We start from the raw sequence: 21,581 nt of genomic DNA on the forward strand, positions 1-21,581 counted from the left end.
TGAACACGTCCACATTAGTCATTGGAATGTAGATATAATCCTGTCAGTTTAACCCTACGGATACAGACTAATGGAATGTGAGCTCAGTGCCCTCACAAATACTAGTCTTAATGCTAGCCATATGTAATATGTATGCAATAGAAAAGCTTGTGAGATGTGCTTTTGCCTGAAATGTCAGGGTGGGGGGAAATGAAGGAGTTAACAGTTTTTTCTCTAGAGGATTCAGGTGTCAGCGACACGCGCTAAATGACAACAGATATGCAGAGAGTGAGGTAGAGAAGGGAGGGGGGGCTTATATGTCTCATGGGAAAGGGGGAAGGAGGAGCGCTGACAGAAGGAGAGGCATCACGGAAGCGGCACAAGTTGGGTCGCGTGTGGAGGAAAGGGGCTGAAAAGAGAGAGAACGGGCCAAAACACAGCAGCACTGAGGGAAACGCAGAAGCCAGAGAACCAGGGAAGCCTTCCTCACACACATGCACACACTCCAGAGAGCAGTGGTAGAAACATAGTGCTTTTCTGTGTGTGTGTGTGTGTGTGTTTGTGCATGGGTAGCAGGTAGTTTTATGTTACTTAAGTATGGCTTCACTTGACCACAGTCTGTCTCTCACAGTCTGTGAGAAGTAACAGCTACGGTTATTTGTGTGAGTCTGTGATCGTACATGAGTGCTCATGCAAGCTACATGCTAGTATGTTTCAGGGGGCATGCGGCAGTGAATCGAAACCAGCTTGTTTGTGTCTTTAATTGACTGTTATGTCACTATGTGGAGATAGTCCTTTGTCTGTTGGGAGGATGAGGTTACACCAGCTCACAGATAAAGAACTCTCCTGATATTACTCTGCACATACTATCACATGACACTGCACATTGTCGCACAGACACAGACACAGACACGCAATACCACTTGCTGTTACACGCACACACACACACTGTCACACAATGCCTCACTGTAACTTTGAGACACATGCTATCACACCTGACGATATACATTGAAATTTAAGCTCACAGGGATGGGTACAAAGACACTTGCAATGACTAACACAAACATACATGCTATGCAGGCATGTAGACATGTGTAGTACCGACTTTTATTCAAAAACAGGAATGAACATTATTGCTTTTGCTTATGCAATACATTGGAAAACATTGCCCCGAAGGCCATAACATGTCAAGTGCAAAGCTCCATTTAAAGGCCTCAACTAGGCATATGAGATGAATGAATGGCCTTGATCAAGGACGCGGAGGAGACTGTTTTAATGACCTGGAGGAACCTTGCTGTGAATTCATCTGAGTTCCTGGAATTCTCTGCCACATAGAGCAAGGCTGTCTCACAAGTTGTCACAAAGAGGTAGGTGGCTATCTTACTTGAGATCTGCAGTTGTTAACTCGTTTCTAAAGGGAATATCCTTCTGTGGTTTGTGGTGTAACAAGGATAGGATGGTGTACACAATTCTTTCCAGATTCAGACAAAATATAAAATAACGGTGGATCATTTTTTGCTAATTAACTAAATATTTCACTGAATATTTTACTTCATATTTACATTGCAGTTGTAATTTACTGTGTATGTTCTCATATATAGTATATCTTGTATATCATGCTGTACACCTACTACATAAGTATATTGTATATCTGTAATTTAAACACGACCATGAAAGTAACAATATCACTGTTTTGTAGTATGGTGTACACATGTGTGGTACAAATATCTCACTTAGGTTTTTCATAACAATATCTTTATTTTGATGTCAAATTAGAGCTTGAGAAATAAATAGGGCAGTTTTAATTAATAATACCGCATAAAGTGTGAGAGGCTAGGGCTCCATTCTAAGTGATTCCTGTATTGTAGGGAGCAAGGAAATGGAACATAAAAATGCTTTTCTTTCATGCTATTTGCATTTTATGGCTCGAAGTAGCAGTGTTTGATGCTTGATGAATTTTGTTAGAACATTTATGAATAATTAAATCTATCCAATATTTATACCTATGTATATAGGTCTCACTTGAAAAAGAGATTCCTATCTCAATGTGACCACCTATTAAAATAAAGGATTAATAAAATATGAACATATTATGTACTATAGCAATATACTGTAAATACAAAATATATTTGCATTGAATCCATACTAATATGTGTAACTAGCTATTTTTTCAATTTATTTACATTTTTATATGATTTACATTATTGCTTATTTTGTGTGTAGGTCTTGAATATGCAATCTAATGGAATTATTTTCAAATTGACAAATGCTTAGCGTTCCTCACCAGAAATGTTTTCCACATTATTTGTTCAGACTATCCTTGAATATATGCACCTGAATGTAAATATGTACTATCCAGGTTAACAGAAAAAGATAGCTTATCTCAGCTTTAAGTAATTATTAAATGTTTTAGATATTTAATTAGATTTTTGCAATGCCATACATTCAGTCTTTAACATGGAAGATGAAAACACTGTTTTCTGTATTTCAGTCTAAATGTAGCATGGGTGGATGAAAATTACACTGTAATTCCAATCTGGGAGATTTCAGCTTTCTGACAGATAAACGACAGAGGATTGTATTAACCTCTGGCTTGTGTATACACACTTGAACATGTTGTACATACGCACCGCAAGCACACAGAAATACGGCTGCAGAAAAACAGTAGTACTTACTAATGGACGACTGATACTCAGTGCATGGGCATACTCTTCTGGCACATTCAGTGACACAGAATCACCCTGGGTCACACACTCTGACGCATTCACTTGACCAGCAATGGGCCCCCTGCCCACACTAGATCTAATGGCGAAATCTCTCTCTCCTCTGTCACACTCTCTTGCTCCTTGTATTTATCCCCGCACCTTTTCCTAATCTCTACCTCTTACCCTGCTGCCAGCACTAATGTATGCCATTAACATTGGCTGAGTCTGGACATCCTGCAGTTAGTTAACCCTTTAAAATCTGGGGTTGATCTTCTCACTTTATGCTGTGTACCAGGCTGCTTTCCAACTTTAAAATGTTTCTGCAAAAACAAAAGCAACAAAGAAAACAGAAATAACTCAAATAACAAAAAAACACACAGTAAAATAGATATTGGTTTTAGTGGTTGCTGTTGTGAGAAAGTTAATGTGCCCTAAACATCCATATATGCTTATAGTAAATATATGAAATTTTGGCAGATGGACTTAAAATCAAGTTTTTTTCCCCTGGTAGTGATGTCTTTGTCATTTTACACTGGAAGGAAAAATGTTGAATTATTTGGTTCTCTCCATGGTGTGATGTGCTGGTAACGGCAGCAGGGGTACTGTGACATTTTCATGTCAATGAGAGAATCACACAGTACAAGAAGAATGGAGCGAGGGGTAGTTTTGTGTATGCAGTTTAGCTCTGCTGTGATATTTTTTCTCTTTGGCCTGCATTTCCATCTCGCTCTCCCTGCGATTCCCAGAATGCCGGAGCGAGTCTGTCTGTTCCAGGGACAGCGTTACTACCAGCTGAAGCGTGCCTGCCTACGTCGGGGTGTTCTCTTTCAGGATCCCCACTTCCCCGCCTCTTCCCAGTCCCTCTTCTACCGTCGCTGTCCCCCACCTGGCCTCACCTGGAAGAGACCTAGGGTGAGACATCATGAGAGACAGGGGAATATTTAATCTCTAACACGTTCCAATAAGGTTACATGAATCGGTCAGAATCTGTACAGTTTTGTTTATGTATTTTTAAATCATTACTTCAACATTACACCATCGTATTGGAATGAAAATACAGCTTGTTAATGGATAATAATTATAGGTTTATCCTATGGTTATTCAAGATTAGTTAGTAGTTAACAGATACATTCATGCTTAATTAATGCATTTGTACATACATTAATTCATGTACCTTATTGTAAAGTGTGACCCTTAGTTCAGTCTATAGAAGATAGTCAAGCTAACACATACAGTACACAGTGAGAGAATGTATTCTCAGTTATAATCTTTAAGTGTGTATGTTAATTTAGGAAAGAAGCAAAAAAATCACTTGTATTTAATTAAAATAATATAACTGAAAAGGCAAAAAAGACATTAAATCTATTGCATTATGCTCTTACACCCACATGTGCACACACTGGCATACATGCACACAGGCCCACTAGAACGCAAGTCTAACAGGTTTAAACTTGGAAGACTTCTTCATGGGTTCATGACCTTTCCCAATGCAATTCCTTTCTCCCTTTGGTGCAACAGTCTAATTCAAGATATCTACTCAGCAAGCTTATAAAAGATGTTCATTACTGGCCTTTCTAATTAAGGACAGGCGTCTTTTCTGTGTAACCAAATCCTGAGGAAAGTGTGTATGTCGCGTGTGTGGATTTGGGAGGGGGCATTAGCAGGGTATCGGTGTGTTTGCCTGAGATATATAAAAACAACACTGATTGCTATAGCACATGTTTGACCTGGGCGAGGCAAATATAGTGGTTTGATGTATCTGTGGGCATTTACTATTCATAAGAAGCCAGTTAAATATACAAGGCATGCACAGTGTGCACTCACCAGGGTGGATGAATGCAGGCTTATGCAGGGTCATTAAAGAAGGTTCTGTAGGTTGTTTCTTTTTTACATTACTGGCTGTTTATTGTGACAGTGTTAATGATGTGTTGTCCAGTAGGGTATGTGTACCTATAAATGGTTTGCTTACCATGTCACATCTTACTGGTTATACCTATTATACTGCTTTTGTCTCCTGTCAAGTTCAACTCCACACTGGGCTGAAATATAAGGGGACTTCCACTGGTTAAAAAGATTGTTGCCCTAAAACCAGTGCAAAAGTGTGATTGCTGATCTGAATGAATGTCTATCTACAGTATGTGTGTGGGGGAAGAGAAAGCATTAGAGGTGGAAGTGTGAACTCGTAGCACTGTAACCTGAGACCGAGAGATGGAAAGAGAGGGCAATCAAGGGTCAGAGCACAGATCAACAGCTCTGTGAAAACAACATGGCGCTGCCACATGCTCTCAAATACAATTTAAAATATACAGTGACCTCCACAATGTTTGGGACAACGACCCGTCATTTATTTATTTGCTTCTGAACTCCAGAATTTGAGATTTGTAATAAAAAAAATCACATGTGGTTAAAGTGCACATTGTCAGATTGTAATAAATGGCATACATATACACTCAGTAAGCACTTTATTGGGTATTTTTTTCTGCTGCTGTAGCCCATCCACTTGTTGTGAGTTTGGAGATGCTCTTCAGCATATGACTTGTAATGCGTGGTTATTTGTGTTGCTGTTGCCTTCCTGTCAGCTTGAACCAGTCTGCCTATTCTACTCTGACCTCTGCCCACAGAACACATAAACTGCATGTTTTTTGTTTTTTTTGCACCATTCTCTGTCAACTCTAGAACTCTAGTTTCTAGTCATTCAATTCAATTCAATTCAATTTTATTTGTATAGCGCTTTTTACAAAGGGCCTTTGTCGCAAAGAAGCTTTACAGAGAAACCGAGCCCCAAGAGTACACCTAGGGCAACAGTGTCAAGGAAAAACTCCCTGGAAACAGGAAGAAACCTTGAGCAGAACCTGACTCAGTATGGGAACCCATCTGCCACTGGTTGACACCGGTTTGTAGAAAGAAAAACCAGATTAAATAAAAGTACATACATTTCCAATTATAAACTTGAAGCAGAGATGAGGTCATAATCCCAGGAAATTTTCTAAGATACTCAAACCACATTGTCTGAATCACTGAAATCACATTTTTCCCCATTCTGATGGTTGATGTGAACATTAAGTGAAGCTCTTGACCCGTATCTGCATGATTGTATGCATTGCACTGCTGCCACATGATTGGCTGATTAGATAATTACATTAATAAGTAGGTGTTCCTAATAAAGTGCTCAATGAGTGTACATTTTGGTTTCACCATGTAGAAATTACAGCAGTGTTTATACATAGTCCCCCCATTTCAGGACACCATAATGGTTTGGACACAGCAATGTTATGTAAATGAAAGTAGTCATGTTTAGTATTTTGTTGCATATCCTTTGCATGCCATGACTTCCTGATGTCTGTGACCTATTAACATCATCAGTCTGGATGGGTCTTTGTCCCAAACATTATGGATGGTACTGTAAATTATAGATCATTCAACCAAATCAATCACATAACAAAATATACATATACAATCATTCAAAATGGTATGTTTACCTACAACCAGCTTCTCTCACACACACACATTCTCTCTCCACCCTACTTTCTCTCTCTCCCCCCTCTCTCTCTCTCAGGAATTCTGTAAAGACCCTAGGCTCTTTGTTGATGGCATCAGCTCTAGAGACCTACACCAGGGCAGTCTAGGCAATTGCTGGATGGTGGCTGCTACATCATGCCTAGCTACTGAACCCTCGCTCTGGAAGAAGGTAAAATGTAATTTTACCCTGTTTTTCTAAAAAATCACTAATTGAAATTTTACTATTAATTATAGATTAATAACAAACAACCATCTACAACATCAGCTGAATTGCATTACCTTCCCACCCAGGTGATTCCGGATCACACGGAGCAGGAGTGGAACCCCAAACGTTTAGACCTGTATGCCGGCATATTCCACTTCCGCTTCTGGCGCTTGGGCTGCTGGACAGATGTGGTCATCGACGACCGCCTTCCAGTAGGCCAGGACGGAGCGCTGCTCTTCTGCCGTTCTGGCTCCCCTCGCGAGTTCTGGAGTGCCCTGCTGGAGAAGGCGTATGCAAAGTGAGCGGGCTTCTGCAACCCCTGCTGCTTTACTCCACAACTCGAGAATTAAGTGTAAAATTAAGTGCTGTTGAGAGATTGGATGAATTTTACATGAAAGTTACATACTGACATTCAATGCTGATCCTTCATTTTTGTCATTGGTGAACGTGGAATCCACTCATTCACTCCTGCTTACTGTACTCCACCTTCCTATTCTCACCCTTCCTCCTGATTCCCCCCAGACTCAATGGCTGTTATGAGGCCCTGGAGGGGGGCAATACTGCTGAGGCATTGGTGGATTTCACTGGGGGTGTGTCCGAGCCCATCAGCCTGGACAGGGAGGTTCTGACCCACCATTCTGACCGGAGGAGAGCACTGTTCCAGACTCTGGCCCGTGCACACACCCGCCAAGCTCTCATCACCTGCTACATTCGGGTCAGAACCGCACAAGGGCGTGGGGGTATGGTGTGCGGGGAGGGAGGTAGTGCTACTGGTTGTTGGTTAGTTGTAGTCTGTACTCAGCTAAAATACTGAATAAAAAATATTGCTCAGTCCCGCTGTTTCTTATTTTATATTAGGTTACAGAGCGGTTCCAATTCCACTTCATATAAGTACATATCAGTAGTTCACTCCTCAACATCACTGACTTTGGAAAACTCATCTGCTCTACCTCTCTGTTCTGCACTTCATCCTTCCCAGCCCGCAGAGGGGGAAATGGTGGAGTCTGTGCTGGACTGCGGTCTTGTACGGGGTCACGCGTACGGCATCACGGCGGTGCGGAAGATGCGTCTCGGGGAGCAGTTCCTTGGTGTGTGTGGGACGTCACGAGTCCACATGGTGCGTATGCGGAATCCCTGGGGTACGGCCGACTGGACAGGAGCATGGAGCCAGGGGTGAGCTGGGCAAGCATCGGTACTGTGTATGCGTGTCTGTGTTTGTGTGTGTGGAGATCCACAATCTATTCTATTCTCATCTCAACTAGCTCATTGAATAGGAAGTCAAATTACTCCTGGGTTTGGGTTTTACTTTATTGTGTGATGTCCATTAAATTATACAAACATTCTGACTTTCTTGATCACTTTATTAGGTAGACCTGTAGACCAACTTGTTAATGCAAATATTTAATCAGCCTATCATGTGGCAGCAACTAAATGCATAAAAGCATGCAGACATGGTCAAGAGGTTCAGCTGTTTTTCAGACCGAATGTCAGAATGCTGAACAAATGTGATCTAAGTGACTTTGACCATGGAATGATTGTTGGTCCCAGACAGGGTGGTTTGAAAAAGATAAAAAAACATCCAGTGAGCAGCAGTTCTGTGGGCAGAAACACGTTGTTAATGAGAGAGGTCAGAGAAGAAGGGCCAGACTGGTTGAAGCTGCCAGGAACGACACAGTAACGCAAATAACCATGCATTACAACAGTGGTATGCCGAAGAGCATCTGAACACACAACGAGTCAAACCTCTAAGTGGATAGGCTACAGCAGCAGAAAACCTAATACGTCTTAAAAATAAGTCTAATAGACACCTAATAAAGTGCTGACTGAGTGTATACTTATTAATAATGTAATATTCCCATTCTGTCTCCTTAGGTGTATTATAGTAACTTGCTTCATCTGTATGCTGTAAATCACAGGTCACATCAATGGCAGCAGGTGGGTCGCAGTGAGAGGGAGAAGATGGGCCTCACAGTAAGAGATGTAGGAGAGTTCTGGTAAATAAGCTGTCTATCAATCAATCAGACACTCTCTAACTGCTCCAGTGTGCACTGAACATTTGCTTTAAATAACAGCTGAGTACTACTGAGAGTACATTTTAATAAATGCGTACATATCTGATGTTATCTGACATATCTTTGTGTGTTTGTGCATGCACATATACATGTGTCCTTAAGTATTTGGACAGTGGTAAAATTTCTGTTATTTTGGCTCCGTACTCTTGGATTCGAAATGAAGCAATGACTTAAAATGCAGACTGTCACCTTTCATTCGAGGGTATTTACATCTATGTTGGCTGATCATTCCATACCTTTTTATCCATAGCCATCCTGTTTTAGGGGACCAAACATTTCTGATTTATCAGGTGTATTCAATCACTTCCTGAGTGCAGGTATAAGCAAGCTGTTGGTATCTAGTCTTGATTCTAGGAGTTTGTCTTTGGTGTCCATTATTGGTGTTTGTCAACATGCAAACTAGTGCCAATGAAAGTCAAGAAAGTCACTGACCCTGAGACATTAGAAATGAACAGTCATGGACCCTATAACAAACAATAGGCTTACTGAAACACTGTTTCAACCATCATTAAGAAGAAAGAGAGCACTGCTATATGTTTTGGATTCTTGTGGAATGAAGCACTATCCAATGAGTTTGGAGGCATTTAATTGAACTTGAACAGATAAGATGCCTCTGTAAAATTAATTATTCTGCTGCTATAAGCAGCTACATTATCAATAAACACAAGTGAGCCAGCACCTGTGGCAGCAATACATACACAAACTATAACACCCCCACCATGTTTCACAGATGATGGGAGCTTTGGTTCTGGGGCAGTTCCTTTTAGCCTACACACTTTGCTTTCGCCATCGCTTTGATAGAAAGTCAATCTTGGTATCACCTGTCCACAAGACCTTTTTCCAGAACCGACTAATCAGAAACAGCTGAAACTAAACTAACTGTCCAACTAGTTTTTGTCCCCTAAATTGGGAGGGACTATGTAAAAAAAAGAGATGTAATTCCTCCAGGGATCTCCCAATATGGATGTTCCACAGTCCAAATAATTTCGGACCTCATTTTATGTGCTTGTGTGTGTGTGTGTGTTATGTGCTTGGGTCAGGATGGAGTTTGAGGACTTCTGCTGTTACTTCACGGACGTGATGGTGTGCCGGTTGGCAGAGAAGGCTCTGCTGTGGCCCACCTCCCACTGGAAAGAGGTGCGCTGTCCTGGGGAGTGGGCACCGGGACCTGGGAGACCTCCAGGGAGCATCCCCCTACTCAAGGGGCCAAGCAAACATGAGGACCAGAGGGGTTTGTCCAGAGAAGGAGAGAGGGGCCCAAAGGGTGACAGAAAAGAAGATCAACTGGGGAAGCGACAGAGGGATGGGACAACATGGGGACAGAGAAACAAGGCTGGAGGAGGGAAAGGAGGAGAGAAGATCACTAGGAAGGAAAGGCAAGAGAGCAACTTCAGAGATGGATTAAGGGGCATAATGTGGGACGGACAAGTGGACAAGAATAGCAGGTGTGGGGGCTGCATCAACCACCGAGACACCTTCCTGTACAACCCCCAGGTAAGACATTAAAAATACTTTGGCATGGTACTTAAATACACAACGCTGACTGATGCACATATCTTACAAAATGATTGACACTCAAGACTGGTCCCACTGGCAGACACACTGTTCTTGCTGCTATGTATGGTATTAATACCCTTGGTATTCTCATTTTGTGTTCCTAAATCTCAACACAGAGTGAAAATAGATGTGAGACAGCTATTTTGAGGCTGTTTATTTGGGAAACATCACGCTATTTCGTTTAGTAAGCAGTTAAAGTTGTTGCCACAGCAGGGGTGCCCCCAACGGGCTAATTTACTTGACCTTCCTCCAAATAAGTACTGTACCTTGGGATGACCTTGGTAGTAGAGGCAATAGCTCCATATAATTGGGCTTCCCAGTTTAAAAAACATATAGGAGAAATTTGACTTTCTCTCTTTGGTCAATGGATAAATTATGTTCAATACATTTTTCATTGATGACACCTGTAAAGTTCAGTTATTTTATTTGGACAGGGATATATTCAGAAATGGAATGGCCAAAACACACCCCACTGTTGAAAATACTGCCCTATATTTCCCTATATTTCCACAATACTTCCCTATATTTCCCAAATATGCTGCATGCAATGCAATATGAATGTTATATGTAGCACAATAAGTCAATTTTATGATGGCAAAAAACCTAGAAGAAGTTTGTTAGCGTATGTCTGCTGTGTTTGTCCCTGGTTACTAGAAATGTATGAACACAATTTATATATTGCCATGTCTCATTGAGGCCATAATGAAGATTTAATGTTAGTCTGAGGTAAAAGTGAGGTACAATAAAGACATAAGGTGATGCTACATTGCACACCAAATCTCTTTGTTTTAGTGTGAATGTGATCAAAGCCTCTCTCTCAGTTTATGTTTGAGGTGCAGGGACAGGGGGATGAGGTGCTGATCTGCCTGCAGCAGGAGGACCGGAGAATACGAAGGAGAGAAGGAGGAGGGGATAATCTGCCTATCGGTTTCGAAGTGCTGAGGGTAAGTCAGAGACACTGGGGCTTCATGTACAATACAGGGGCCAAGCCCAGGTCCTGTATCTCTGGTGCTGGAGGCACACAGTGTTTTCTGGTTTCAAGCTTTTCCTTAAGAGTCTGATCAACTCCATCAGCAACACCATTTTGTTCTCCCCCACCAGCAGTGTACGTGAATAGTGAATGAGTGATATGAGCCAGTGAGTTGCTTAAAAGTAAATGAGCAAGGCTGAATCAGGCAGTTAATGATGAGAGAATGAACCAATAGCACTGTCTGCATTATGAGGTGAGTCAAAGAGGCAGTGAGTTTGACAAGAGGGGAGTATACAGCTGGAATCACTGTGATAACTAAACCCACTCTTCTCTCAGGTGGAGGTGAACCGGATGACCCGAGTGCATTGTGTGGGGGAACAGGCTGCCAGCTCTGTGTACATGGACTCCCGCAGTGTGGCTCTGAGGGTGACCCTGGGCCCTGGCCGCTACACCCTGTTACCTACCACCTTCCAGCCAGGATCCACTGGGAGGTTCCTGCTGAGGCTCTTCTCCCACTCCCATGTCCACTTGAGGTGAGAAAATCACTCTCCACTCGTAAAGACGGTACAGGGATTTCAGTATCTTCTCTAAGGTAAAATAGAACATAGATAACTTCTTAAAAACTTTACTAACTTAAAGCTAAGCTAGCTAGTTAATGATGTGAATGCTAGGGACTGGTCGAGTGGGCTTGTGTTCCTGGATAAGCCCTGTTCAAGCCAAACCCAGCACAGTGGAAAGTTCAAGCTAGGTTTGGCCCACAGTGGAAAGGGGGAAAATATTTTCTGCACTGACCCACCCACATTTAACACACATAAACATATATATGCACACATGTTCACTCTACTTTTCTGTTTCCTCATTGTAATACCTCTATTTCTCTCATTATTACTCTTCTCACCTTTTTCTTCTGCCTTTGATTTCTTTCTCTGTCCTGCTCCCTTCTCTTTGTCTCCCAGTCTCACCCTCTCTGTTACCACCTCTCTGCACCCATTCCACCCCTCTTCATAGACACACCTTTATGTTGTTCTCTCTCAGGGAGCTAAAGGAGGACTTACCCTCTCCCTCAATCTGGCAGTGCTGTGTACCCCAGCCATGTATGGTTACCACAGTGCACCTGCGCCGAGCTTCTGGCCTGGGTCAGCCCAAACAGACAGGTAATACTCACTAGGAGGACACAAGCCAACCTGAACATTTGCTGGGAAGCTCTAAAATCTGAACATTTGAAACCCTACTCTCATCCCTCTTTCTCTATCATGCATTGTGTTTTTCCCCTCTGTATATTTACTGCATTGTCTGCCTTTGTCTTGCAGCCCCAGATGTGTATGCTGTCATACGATGTGAGAATGACACTATAAGGACACATGTATTCAAGCAGGACAGTAATCCTGAGTTCAACACTAAAGCCATATTCTACAGGCGGCAACCAGACACTCACATTTCCATTGAGGTTAGTCCCACCCCAAAAGCATTGTACTGGGGGAAGGGGCAGCATGGAGACCATAACAACTCTGTCCTACTCTCTCTCTCTCTCTCTCTCTCTCTCTCTCTCTCTCTCTCTCTCTCTCTCTCTCTCTCTCTGTGTGGTGCACTGTAGCTGTGGTGCCATGGCTGGCTATGGGACACTATGCTGGGCGGAGCACGACTACAGACAGGGGATGTTGAGAGGGGACGTACGCGGGTGATTGATCTGCAAGGTGGCCAATCTCGCTCAGCATCTCGGGGATGCATCTATGTGGAGACCTCTTCTAGTCAGTGTCTAACTGATCTGTAACTGGCGGCTGTGGGCTGTTACAGCTGCCACGTCCTGGACATCTTTTCTCAGTGAAGCCTTATTTGCTGATGTGACAATGCAGGGACAATGCACTGTTGGACATTCCTGGCAGGACAATGCAGCCCTGTGGATATGGGTAATGCAGCTAGCATATTTTTTTAGCCTGGGACAAAATGGCAGATATCAGACAGTAAGTATAACAGATGAAAAACATGGTTTTCAATAGATAAAACTTAATTTCAGCTGAGTGGCACCTACGTCATACAGGGATGTTCAATATTATCGCCTGTTGACGTAGACCTACCTATTGAACACTGCTCTTAGACAGTAGGCCTGCCTATCCCATACACACTGCCTCATCAATAAAACACCTGCCTGGTTCAGCAAGGTGAAGCCAAGTCCGAAATGCTGTTCTTTATTTACATCTCCCTCTGCTGGTCAGACATTGAGAAACAGCACATTATCACAGATTGTTGCCTTATTTACTTTCGCATTCTGCCTGGGTTAAACGGATCATTTACTCTCTGGCTTATTGTTTCAATGTTTACAATTGGCTCGGGCTTTGTATGTGAATAAGCATATTTTAGAGGTTTTTTGACGACCTACCGACTTTACAGTGGCAACATATGGCATTCGCGCCTTCGTGGTCTAAAACATCAAACTGGAAAGCAACTTGCATGCTACAGCAGGTGTTATCCGTACTTTTTTGTTGTATGTTTTCTGTTTTCAAATTTATTTCCATAATCTTTGCCATACAACAATAATATCAGTCGTATGGCCGATAGATTGGCGTTGCGAGTTGCGTGCATAATGCCATGGAATATCCTGGTGTCTAAGAACACCAAAAACAAGTCGCGCCAAGGTTATCTCCATCAGTAGCCTAGGCTAAGCGCTCGGAGAAAGTTTAGAATATGCTCGTGTCTCCGCCTGCACCTTTAGCTATAGCATATGCAGCTGCTCCTGGATTTACTTAAAGTAAATTACTTTGGGTTTATTGTACATCCATTTTTCCGAGCAAGTGCTTCCACAACCGGTAAGATTCGTTATTCGTTATTCGTATATTGACATTCCTCTGGGATATTCAAATATTTAAATTCTTCCGTTTAACAGTTTTCTTTGGGTCAGTTAGTTATTATTGTAACTTGTAGACAGACGTTATAGTACTACCCACAAAGCGAACATCCAAATCAATTACGCTACACAGACCATTATGGTTTAAACATTATTTCCTAACAAATAAATATATGAAAAAATATGCCTATAATAGCCCGCATTTGACTAGCTATCCGTTTTCAGTATGATTTAATATCTAAACGCGATGGCTCTTCCAAGTTACCACGTTTGTAATTGACCATAATCCTATGATTTAAGTTACGTACAATATTATTTTCTTCCACCAGAGACCTATTAATTCTTCAACCTTTGCATTCAATCAAGAGTAGGCTACGTAGACATCTTCAGTCCTCATTTGACTATTTTCGACAATCAGTACAAATTGCCGTACATGTAGGCCTACCCTCATATTTTAAAAAGGGAAACTTGAATTAAAAAGACTCGAATTCAGACATTGCAAGTGCTGAATATGGATAATATGCATAATTGGCAGTTACCCAGTTATGGATTCAGTTAGCCAGGTCGACCGTTTCTTTCACTACCCAGCGACCCCCGGTGGACAGTCAGGCATAATGTTCTGGGTATAAACCATACAGTTCAATGGTAAACGGTATAAACTCTGGGCTGTGGTGTAACAAGAAGCAGCTGCTTGGCATCACGTTTTTGAAGAGAGCATGTACCTACTGTCTGTGCTCTTCCTAATAGCAGAGTTGGAGTTGAATTGTGATTGGGCGTCCCAAATTGGCAGAAAATTATAAGATACAAAAAATATTTTTATGAAGTAAACCATTCATATTCTGTGGATGGGTTGTATATTGAAACTCCATTCACTCAAAACCTAAACCCAATTAAATATGTTTGACAATATGAAGTTCAATGTGGATGTGATACAATGTGTGTATGTCATCCATGGGGATTTTATGTTTTCAGAGCAGTGTGAACATAATTAAATGTAGTCTTGTGAACACATGTTGCCCTGACACACAATTTTACCATTCTGATTAGGCAATGATGAAGATCCAAATAAGACTGTAATATTCCTGGCCAAGGACTGTTGTCTACCTTATGCATTGCAGCCTTAGACATTATGAATGATGAATCTTGGACCAAAGGGATGCAAAATGCACTGATATTTTGTGTTTGTTCCCCGTCTTTACAATAAACAGTGAAGTACAATCACATTTGCTAACATGGACAGAATACCTTAACAGCAAAGTATGCCGGAACTGATCACCTGTATTAATATTGCTTACAATACTAATATTTTAGAGTAAATATAAGTGTTTGTCATATACATTATACTTATTTGTTCCTGTTATTTGTCATATAAGTTATTGGAGTTTATTATGTGGTTACGAAAACTGAAAAACAATTAACATCGTAAACTTGTTTAGGTGTTTCCATGTTTCAAAACTGGATACAAACATATTCTTGTAAATATGTGTTTTAAACATATTGTTTAAGCTACATGATTCAAAAGCCATCCATTGCAGGGCTTTCTATTGCATTGCCATATATGGTGCTGAAGTGAAATGTCTATTGCATTGCTGTGCTGCCACCCACCCTACCCTCTTCTGGTTCTGACCACTGGCAGTAATCTTCTGTTGAAAGCCTGCCATTGTAATGAGGTCTGTTAAACTGGCAGCATGCAAAATAGGGTCATCACTAGGTTGCTTCCCTGCTATCAAGAGTTTTCTGTAACTGTAGCAGCGGCTTATCAGTTCTTTAATACTGTGACCTTTTCGGCTTTATGTATTTATGAATTTTACTACTCTTGCACAGATGGTATGGTCATTAAGTTTGATTCCGTTGGCACATATTCTCATGCACTTTCTCATATATCCCATATGTTAGTTATTGATAATAGCTTATAAACTTCATGTACACAGTACTTAGATGCTGTGTTACCTTCACCCGGACAGCAGGCATTTGCGTTATTCATCATTCATACATATTGCAAATAGAAAGAATTGTTGCAGATAATAATGTCAACCTAAATGGAGTAAATGTGTAGAACAGGGGTGAGGTGGTGGTGGTGGAAGGTGAAGAAGTCAATTGTTCTCATTTTTCAATGTGTGTTACATGAGATTGAGTGTGAGAGCAGGAAATGTAGTATTCTCCCACAAAAGAAACCACTGGCAACATGAACCACCACTCGTGCCACAAGCCTCATTTTAAAAAGGCTTTCTGTATCCCTTGCAGATCTGTTCATACCAGTCACCATGGATAGCAGGAGATACCTGCTGCAGAACATGCAAAATCCTCCACAAGTCAGCACACCTGTACTAGGTACATGCACTTTAGCAGTACTCATGTGTACACCAGTAATACTAAACTAATATTTTTGATGGGACAGATAGCAATAAGGGACTGAGACCAGAAGCCATAAAAGCACACTGCATTTAATCTATTCAAGGGTATTTTTGCTCGTTAAAATCATAAAAGGATTTTAAGAATACGTATATATAAAGGACCATGCTTATCCAATAAGGTGGATATTGCCAACAATATTTAAAGGGCAAATTGAAAACTGATTCTGACTTTACCATCTCCATCTTTTTGCTCACACTATAGCGTTCTCCAAACTTTTAATGTGTGCTTTACCCATCGCACAGATCGCCATAGGCAAGTACCAACTTTAAAATAAGTATTTTGTGATTGGATTAAACAAAAATATGCCGTGACCTTTAACCTTTCACACCCTGCACACACAGGAGCTGTGTTCCTGAGGGACTGCCCCCAGCAGCACTACATCCCCATCTACCTACTGGTGTTGGGGACATTTGCGCTGTTGCTCGGGGTCCTGTCCTGTCTGCCTTGTGCTCGGGAGCCTGAGGACGGGGGTAACAGCACCCTCAGCACCATTTGTAATGTCTGGAACTCTATGGTATCCTTCTTCCTCTTCTGCTGGTTCATAGCCGGTGAGACTCAGCATCAGGGGAGTGGAGGAGGTGAAGGGAAGGCAAGGGGAATAGAGAAAGGAAAGCTTGGAGATTCTGGAGAAGAGGGAGGCGGGTATGGATGATACTGGGAAGGACCCAGAGAATGAAGAGACAGTGGTTATATTGGCTGCTTCTTGCAGATCGAGAGTAGAGTAGGGACCTCATAGAATCACTTGCCGCTGATGGCTTTCCAAGACAGAACTGCGTAGAACAAATGAAATAATTACCATACAGGACATAGTTTTCATATCAGTACTTTTTCATATCAATGAAATTCTTTACTTTATCTTACCTTTGGCACAAGTCCTAAAATGCATGTCTGCTTTGCTTCTCTGCAGGAAATGTATGGATCTACTCCATCTATCCCGCCAACTATAATCAGACCCAACCCAACATGCCATACTGTAATAGGACATTGTACCTGTTTGCATTCTGGACTACCACAGTGGTTTACATGTTGTTTGCATTGTGTTGCTGTGTGCTAATATGCATGTGTCTGTGTAAGAAGGCTGGGCCCCACATGCAACACAGCAGAGATGCCTGAGACAGGGTGGGAGCCTCTATCCCTGAGCCCAAATTGTGTTGGCTGTCTCTCTGTGGAACACTCCCAAAGGAAAGGACCTTGCTCCTTGTACACCATCTAGTTCTTCATCCTCTCTGGACCATCCCCTTTATTATTTTCATCCACCAATATTTCTTATTGTCATTAAACTATATGTCCACTTTATTTAACCTGATTCTTCTGTCACATTGCCAGAGTTTTCTCCTATAATTCTCTGTACAAAATATTATTTAACCTCAGAAGCCAACATTTTTTATTTATAAACATTTTAGTCAAATTGTAAATTTACCGTTGTTTGAGACATACCTGAAGCAAGACCATAGTGTGCTTGAATGAGCCAGTGGTGAAGAATGAAAACAAAGCTTCATCTGTTGTCCTTGCGTTATTGTAGCCCGTAACATGGAACTGATAATGAACACATAATTTTCTAGAACAGTGGGTTCTGTCACCAACATACTGTATGGTACACAGATTAAGAGGAATAAATACATTGCAGTTATTTAATAGTGACAGTTCTACCTATTTCCCATTGTTTGAAATTACTTCAAGCTGGAATGTAATTTTACAGTTTTTTTCAAATGTTTATACACTAACACCAAGACATGAAACACAATAACCAAAACCTTACACGTAGGTATCAAACCCCTAAACCATTTCTGCAGAAATATAAGCACATTCTGTTTCCGCTCAGATCACAATTCTATATCACACCTTTTGTCAAACTTTACACAATTTTCTACTTCTTACAAATGTAATTTCTTGTACTCACATGGAAAGCACTACCATTCAAAATTCTAAACAAAAATTACCAATTGGCCACATTACTTTCTCACCAGTTTGAGCAGTCCAGTCGTGACAGTTTCAATTAGCAATCACAACTTACACATGAACAAAAGCGTGAAATACAGATGCCAGTACTGCAGTGAGAGGTAGAGTAAGAGGTGGAGAAGGAGGATGAGAATTAGGAGTTTTCTAACACCATGCCCACCTTGGCCCCGACAGTACTGCCCATCTGATCACCTTTTAGACACCCTCCACAACATCCTGATTCCACCAGCACAGATGGATGGGCCAGAGCAGCCCATGTATGTTATCATCTGGGACAAAGTTAGTTTCCACCAGGCTGCTCTGGTCCATAACTGGTCCTTTGCCCACCCCAGGGGGGTGGAAAGTAAAAAAATTGTTCTTTGCTAATGCATTTAGTTCCTACACAATTATACACAATGATCCGAGGAAGACACTTTTTAACCACAACTTTTGACTCATCAAAACCTCTGACGAGTCATCAGAAAATTTCAGTCTGTTGAAACTTCCTTTTTGAGACAATTCCGGGTTTTTCCTCTTTATTGGTATTGAAGTCTGAAAGAACAAAATGTAATTTTCATTCTCCTGAACTTGACATTTCGCTGAACTGTCTGACATTTCTTACACTCTCGGTAAGAAGCTCTCTTTGTGTATTGGTACTTATTACTGACAAAAAATGGCAGGCGCTACTCCAGCTCGTTCTGTAAAATGAACTTAATTGTTAGTTCAACCTTTTCCAGTCATGATGGCTAACTTCGTATCAAGGAAGCAGCCAGTAGGTATTATGTGTCAGTGATAGACACAAAGATTAATTCAACTAATATTTAATCTACTTCACTCAGATGTGTTTTCTTTCAACGGGATATTGAGGAACATGCTTGTTCAATCAGTATGGGGACGGGGTGAAATTTTCTTTTGTGCAATAACAGAACTAAAAGCACTGACGAAGCAGCTTGCCCAAAAGAATGTATGATGTAAGTCTTGTGTAAATTAGGGTTTTCTCTTGGTTGCCCTTATTCGGTTGCTATTGGCAGTTTTTGTAGCATTTGGACGTCTGAATTCTACACTGCAGGACAGGTAGAATAACACTCTTAATCTTATCCTTTTTATGGTCAGTAGCCTCCTACATGTTGATTTTAACTCAGCAGGAATATGTCCACAGCTGAACATTTTGTCTTTACTGTGTTCGCTGTAATAGCTGGTTGTAATTGTATTTATTCTAAATGGTTTATAGGCCTCTGTTTGACATGAGTCGCACTTTAGACTTTATTATCATATCAATGAAAGATACTGATCTTTAGGTGGGTAATCATAACATTGTACTGCCTCTTTTAATAAATTAAACCTTTCTTCATTAAGGAAGTAAAAAAACAAAACAGGAACATCCTGCAAGGAAAATAAAATAAAATAAAATAGGGCGACATGGCTCAGGCAGTAAGTGCAGTCGTCTGGCAGTCGGCGGGTTGCCAGTTTGATCCCCCGCCCGGGCTGTGTCGAAGCAACAACATGGCAGAAAAATAGGATAGATTTATGTTGTCTAGGCATTCTGCTAATATATTTGTCTTTATTACTTTTGGCACACTGAAGAAGGGCATCTTGCTGGAAACGGTCCTGCCAATAAATAATAATAAATAATATTTTACATGGTAGTGCGATCCTTTACTTCACTGACTTTACACTGTTTGTTGGACCAGCACCCAGATATATTTCATACTTTGAGTTGAGGTTGTTTATTTCTGTAACATTCTGCTAGTATTTAAAGGCCCATCTACATCATAACATTGTGTTCATTGGTAATATGGCAATTATGTCACCAACAATACATGAAGCTACAATGAGCTATACTTAGTGAAGTATTTCTAATGTATTCCTATGCTTTATTTTTCCTCATCCTGCTGTTTCTATTTTCAGTCACTGTGTTCCTCTACTGGCTTGAAGGTGTGATTAAAGATGGATCTTGAATTGGCTGGTCTAAGTAAGTGTGTGTGTGTGTGTGTGTGTGTGTGTGTGTGTGTGTGTTTGAGATGTATGAGAGTATGGTTACTGACACAGTTAACCCTATCCAGTTTGCCTCATTGTGGTTGAGTCGTTGACATTTAAAATTATTGTTGCGTTCATATTTACATCGTAAAAAACTGCAAGGCAATAAAACCACAAAACAGCAATGCCAGATTGTTAAAAAGACTCTCCGCTAGCAAGAACAGCAGTTTAGGTTCTTACCAGCCTCTTATTTTATAAATTCTTGATACCATTTCTCCAGGTCAAAAAATCATAGTCCAAATGCCATTTTGAACTACCTCTTATTGTTGTATAAATGCATTGCTATGTCATTTCAGTACCTGTAAAACATGGCACACTTCAAGGTATAATGTGTCATATGCAGGCGAAGGACAGATTTGGACTTGGACTATAGTTAAACCTGTAATTGTAATTGCTAACGGGGCTCTGGTTAACCTAAATTTGAAATGAAATGCAATTTTAAATGTGATGCAAATTGGTTAAAAAGCGACAGGGTGAGTAATTATTTTTGGACACTTTGGGCATGCTTTATAAAAACATACACCCATATATATGAATATATCACATGTGATGGATAATTTTTGGTATCTTTTGTATCAACAAATCAGTTTTAACAGAAAAATATTTCTGAACGTTTTCTGATCATTTATGGGTCTGGAAGATATGCAGATGTTTTGTATTTGGAGAGATTTGTGGACAATTGAGGACATCTGGGTGCAGAATTAGAATGCCTATCGATATCTTTACCATATTTTGTACACAAGTTCAGATCAAGTTTGTGCATAAATATAAGTAGTTCTGGGTTGGTCTTTAACTTAGAAATCAAGATTGTCAGTGTTAAACTTTAAAGGCATTTAAAAAAAAAATTTTTTTTACATTTTATTTTAGTGTATCTTTTGTGTACACTGTATGTACTGACATACATTTCTCAAATTTCTGACTTCTTTAATTGAAGTCTTCAACCATGTGTGTGCAGTAAATAGTTTTTGAGATATTGACACTACTAGTAGGACTAAATATGTGGAAATTTCCCTCTAGGGGGCGGCAAAGTGGAGAGGGTTAATTGTCAGTCACTGCTTAGGACATGTTCAATCCAGGACAATTTACAAAATAAATGTGTTATTTCTTTCTGTTTTGTCTTTCCAGTTATAATTCTACTTCTTTCTTATGTAATGCCCATTGTGCTTGGCATTGTTGGTGAGTTCATATATTTATTTATAACTTATATGTAAATAAGTCTTAATAGTCTTCCCAGAAAAACTCATTTCTATGTCTGCCTTAAAGGCATAGTTCACATTCTAGAGTTTCAAACATCTTCTTTTTTTTCAATTAACCCAGATTGGCTTACATCAGTCTTTAATTT

The 21,581-nt window shown here is 40.7% G+C and overlaps 2 protein-coding genes across 4 annotated transcripts; both read left to right on the forward strand.

Moving 5' to 3' along the window:
- Nucleotides 1-339: 339 nt before the first annotated feature.
- On the forward strand, nucleotides 340-16,086 carry LOC133123823 (calpain-5-like). Of its 2 annotated transcripts, XM_061234434.1 has the most exons (13): nucleotides 340-1,346; nucleotides 3,431-3,596; nucleotides 6,241-6,372; nucleotides 6,495-6,706; nucleotides 6,931-7,123; nucleotides 7,388-7,581; nucleotides 8,325-8,402; nucleotides 9,521-9,974; nucleotides 10,859-10,981; nucleotides 11,344-11,540; nucleotides 12,043-12,161; nucleotides 12,318-12,454; nucleotides 12,602-16,086. In XM_061234434.1, exons 2-13 carry the CDS (start codon nucleotides 3,432-3,434, stop codon nucleotides 12,776-12,778), a joined length of 2,181 nt encoding a protein of 726 aa, XP_061090418.1. In that variant the 5' UTR covers nucleotides 340-1,346; nucleotide 3,431; the 3' UTR covers nucleotides 12,779-16,086. The 2 variants fall into 2 exon arrangements, 1 of the variants encoding a protein (XP_061090418.1); XR_009708252.1 differs by lacking the exon at nucleotides 12,043-12,161 and having other exon boundaries at nucleotides 12,602-12,701.
- LOC133123824 (transmembrane protein 272-like) lies at nucleotides 12,834-18,828 on the forward strand. 2 transcript variants are annotated; one of them, XM_061234436.1, is made up of 5 exons: nucleotides 12,834-12,968; nucleotides 16,094-16,180; nucleotides 16,466-16,516; nucleotides 16,606-16,812; nucleotides 17,172-18,828. In XM_061234436.1, the coding sequence occupies exons 2-5, from the start codon at nucleotides 16,114-16,116 to the stop codon at nucleotides 17,375-17,377; spliced, it is 531 nt and encodes a 176-aa protein (XP_061090420.1). In that variant the 5' UTR covers nucleotides 12,834-12,968; nucleotides 16,094-16,113; the 3' UTR covers nucleotides 17,378-18,828. The 2 variants fall into 2 exon arrangements, with proteins under 2 accessions (XP_061090420.1, XP_061090419.1); XM_061234435.1 differs by lacking the exon at nucleotides 12,834-12,968 and adding an exon at nucleotides 13,716-13,811.
- Nucleotides 18,829-21,581: the final 2,753 nt, after the last annotated feature.

The sequence above is a fragment of the Conger conger genome, chromosome 3 (assembly GCF_963514075.1).
Source record: "Conger conger chromosome 3, fConCon1.1, whole genome shotgun sequence".
Classification (NCBI taxonomy): domain Eukaryota; kingdom Metazoa; phylum Chordata; class Actinopteri; order Anguilliformes; family Congridae; genus Conger; species Conger conger.

Excerpts from the sequence above, each read along its gene's own strand:
- LOC133123824 (XM_061234435.1), top strand. The coding sequence starts at position 13,727 with ATGCAGCTGCTCCTGGATTTACTTAAAGTAAATTACTTTGGGTTTATT. Across the intron at positions 16,181-16,465 it reads AGTCAGCACACCTGTACTAG|CGTTCTCCAAACTTTTAATG; the intron begins GTACATGCACTT and ends CTCACACTATAG. Across the intron at positions 16,813-17,171 it reads CTTCTGCTGGTTCATAGCCG|GAAATGTATGGATCTACTCC; the intron begins GTGAGACTCAGC and ends GCTTCTCTGCAG.
- LOC133123823 (XM_061234434.1), top strand. The coding sequence starts at position 3,432 with ATGCCGGAGCGAGTCTGTCTGTTCCAGGGACAGCGTTACTACCAGCTG. Across the intron at positions 6,707-6,930 it reads CTGGAGAAGGCGTATGCAAA|ACTCAATGGCTGTTATGAGG; the intron begins GTGAGCGGGCTT and ends GATTCCCCCCAG. Across the intron at positions 8,403-9,520 it reads AGAGATGTAGGAGAGTTCTG|GATGGAGTTTGAGGACTTCT; the intron begins GTAAATAAGCTG and ends TGCTTGGGTCAG.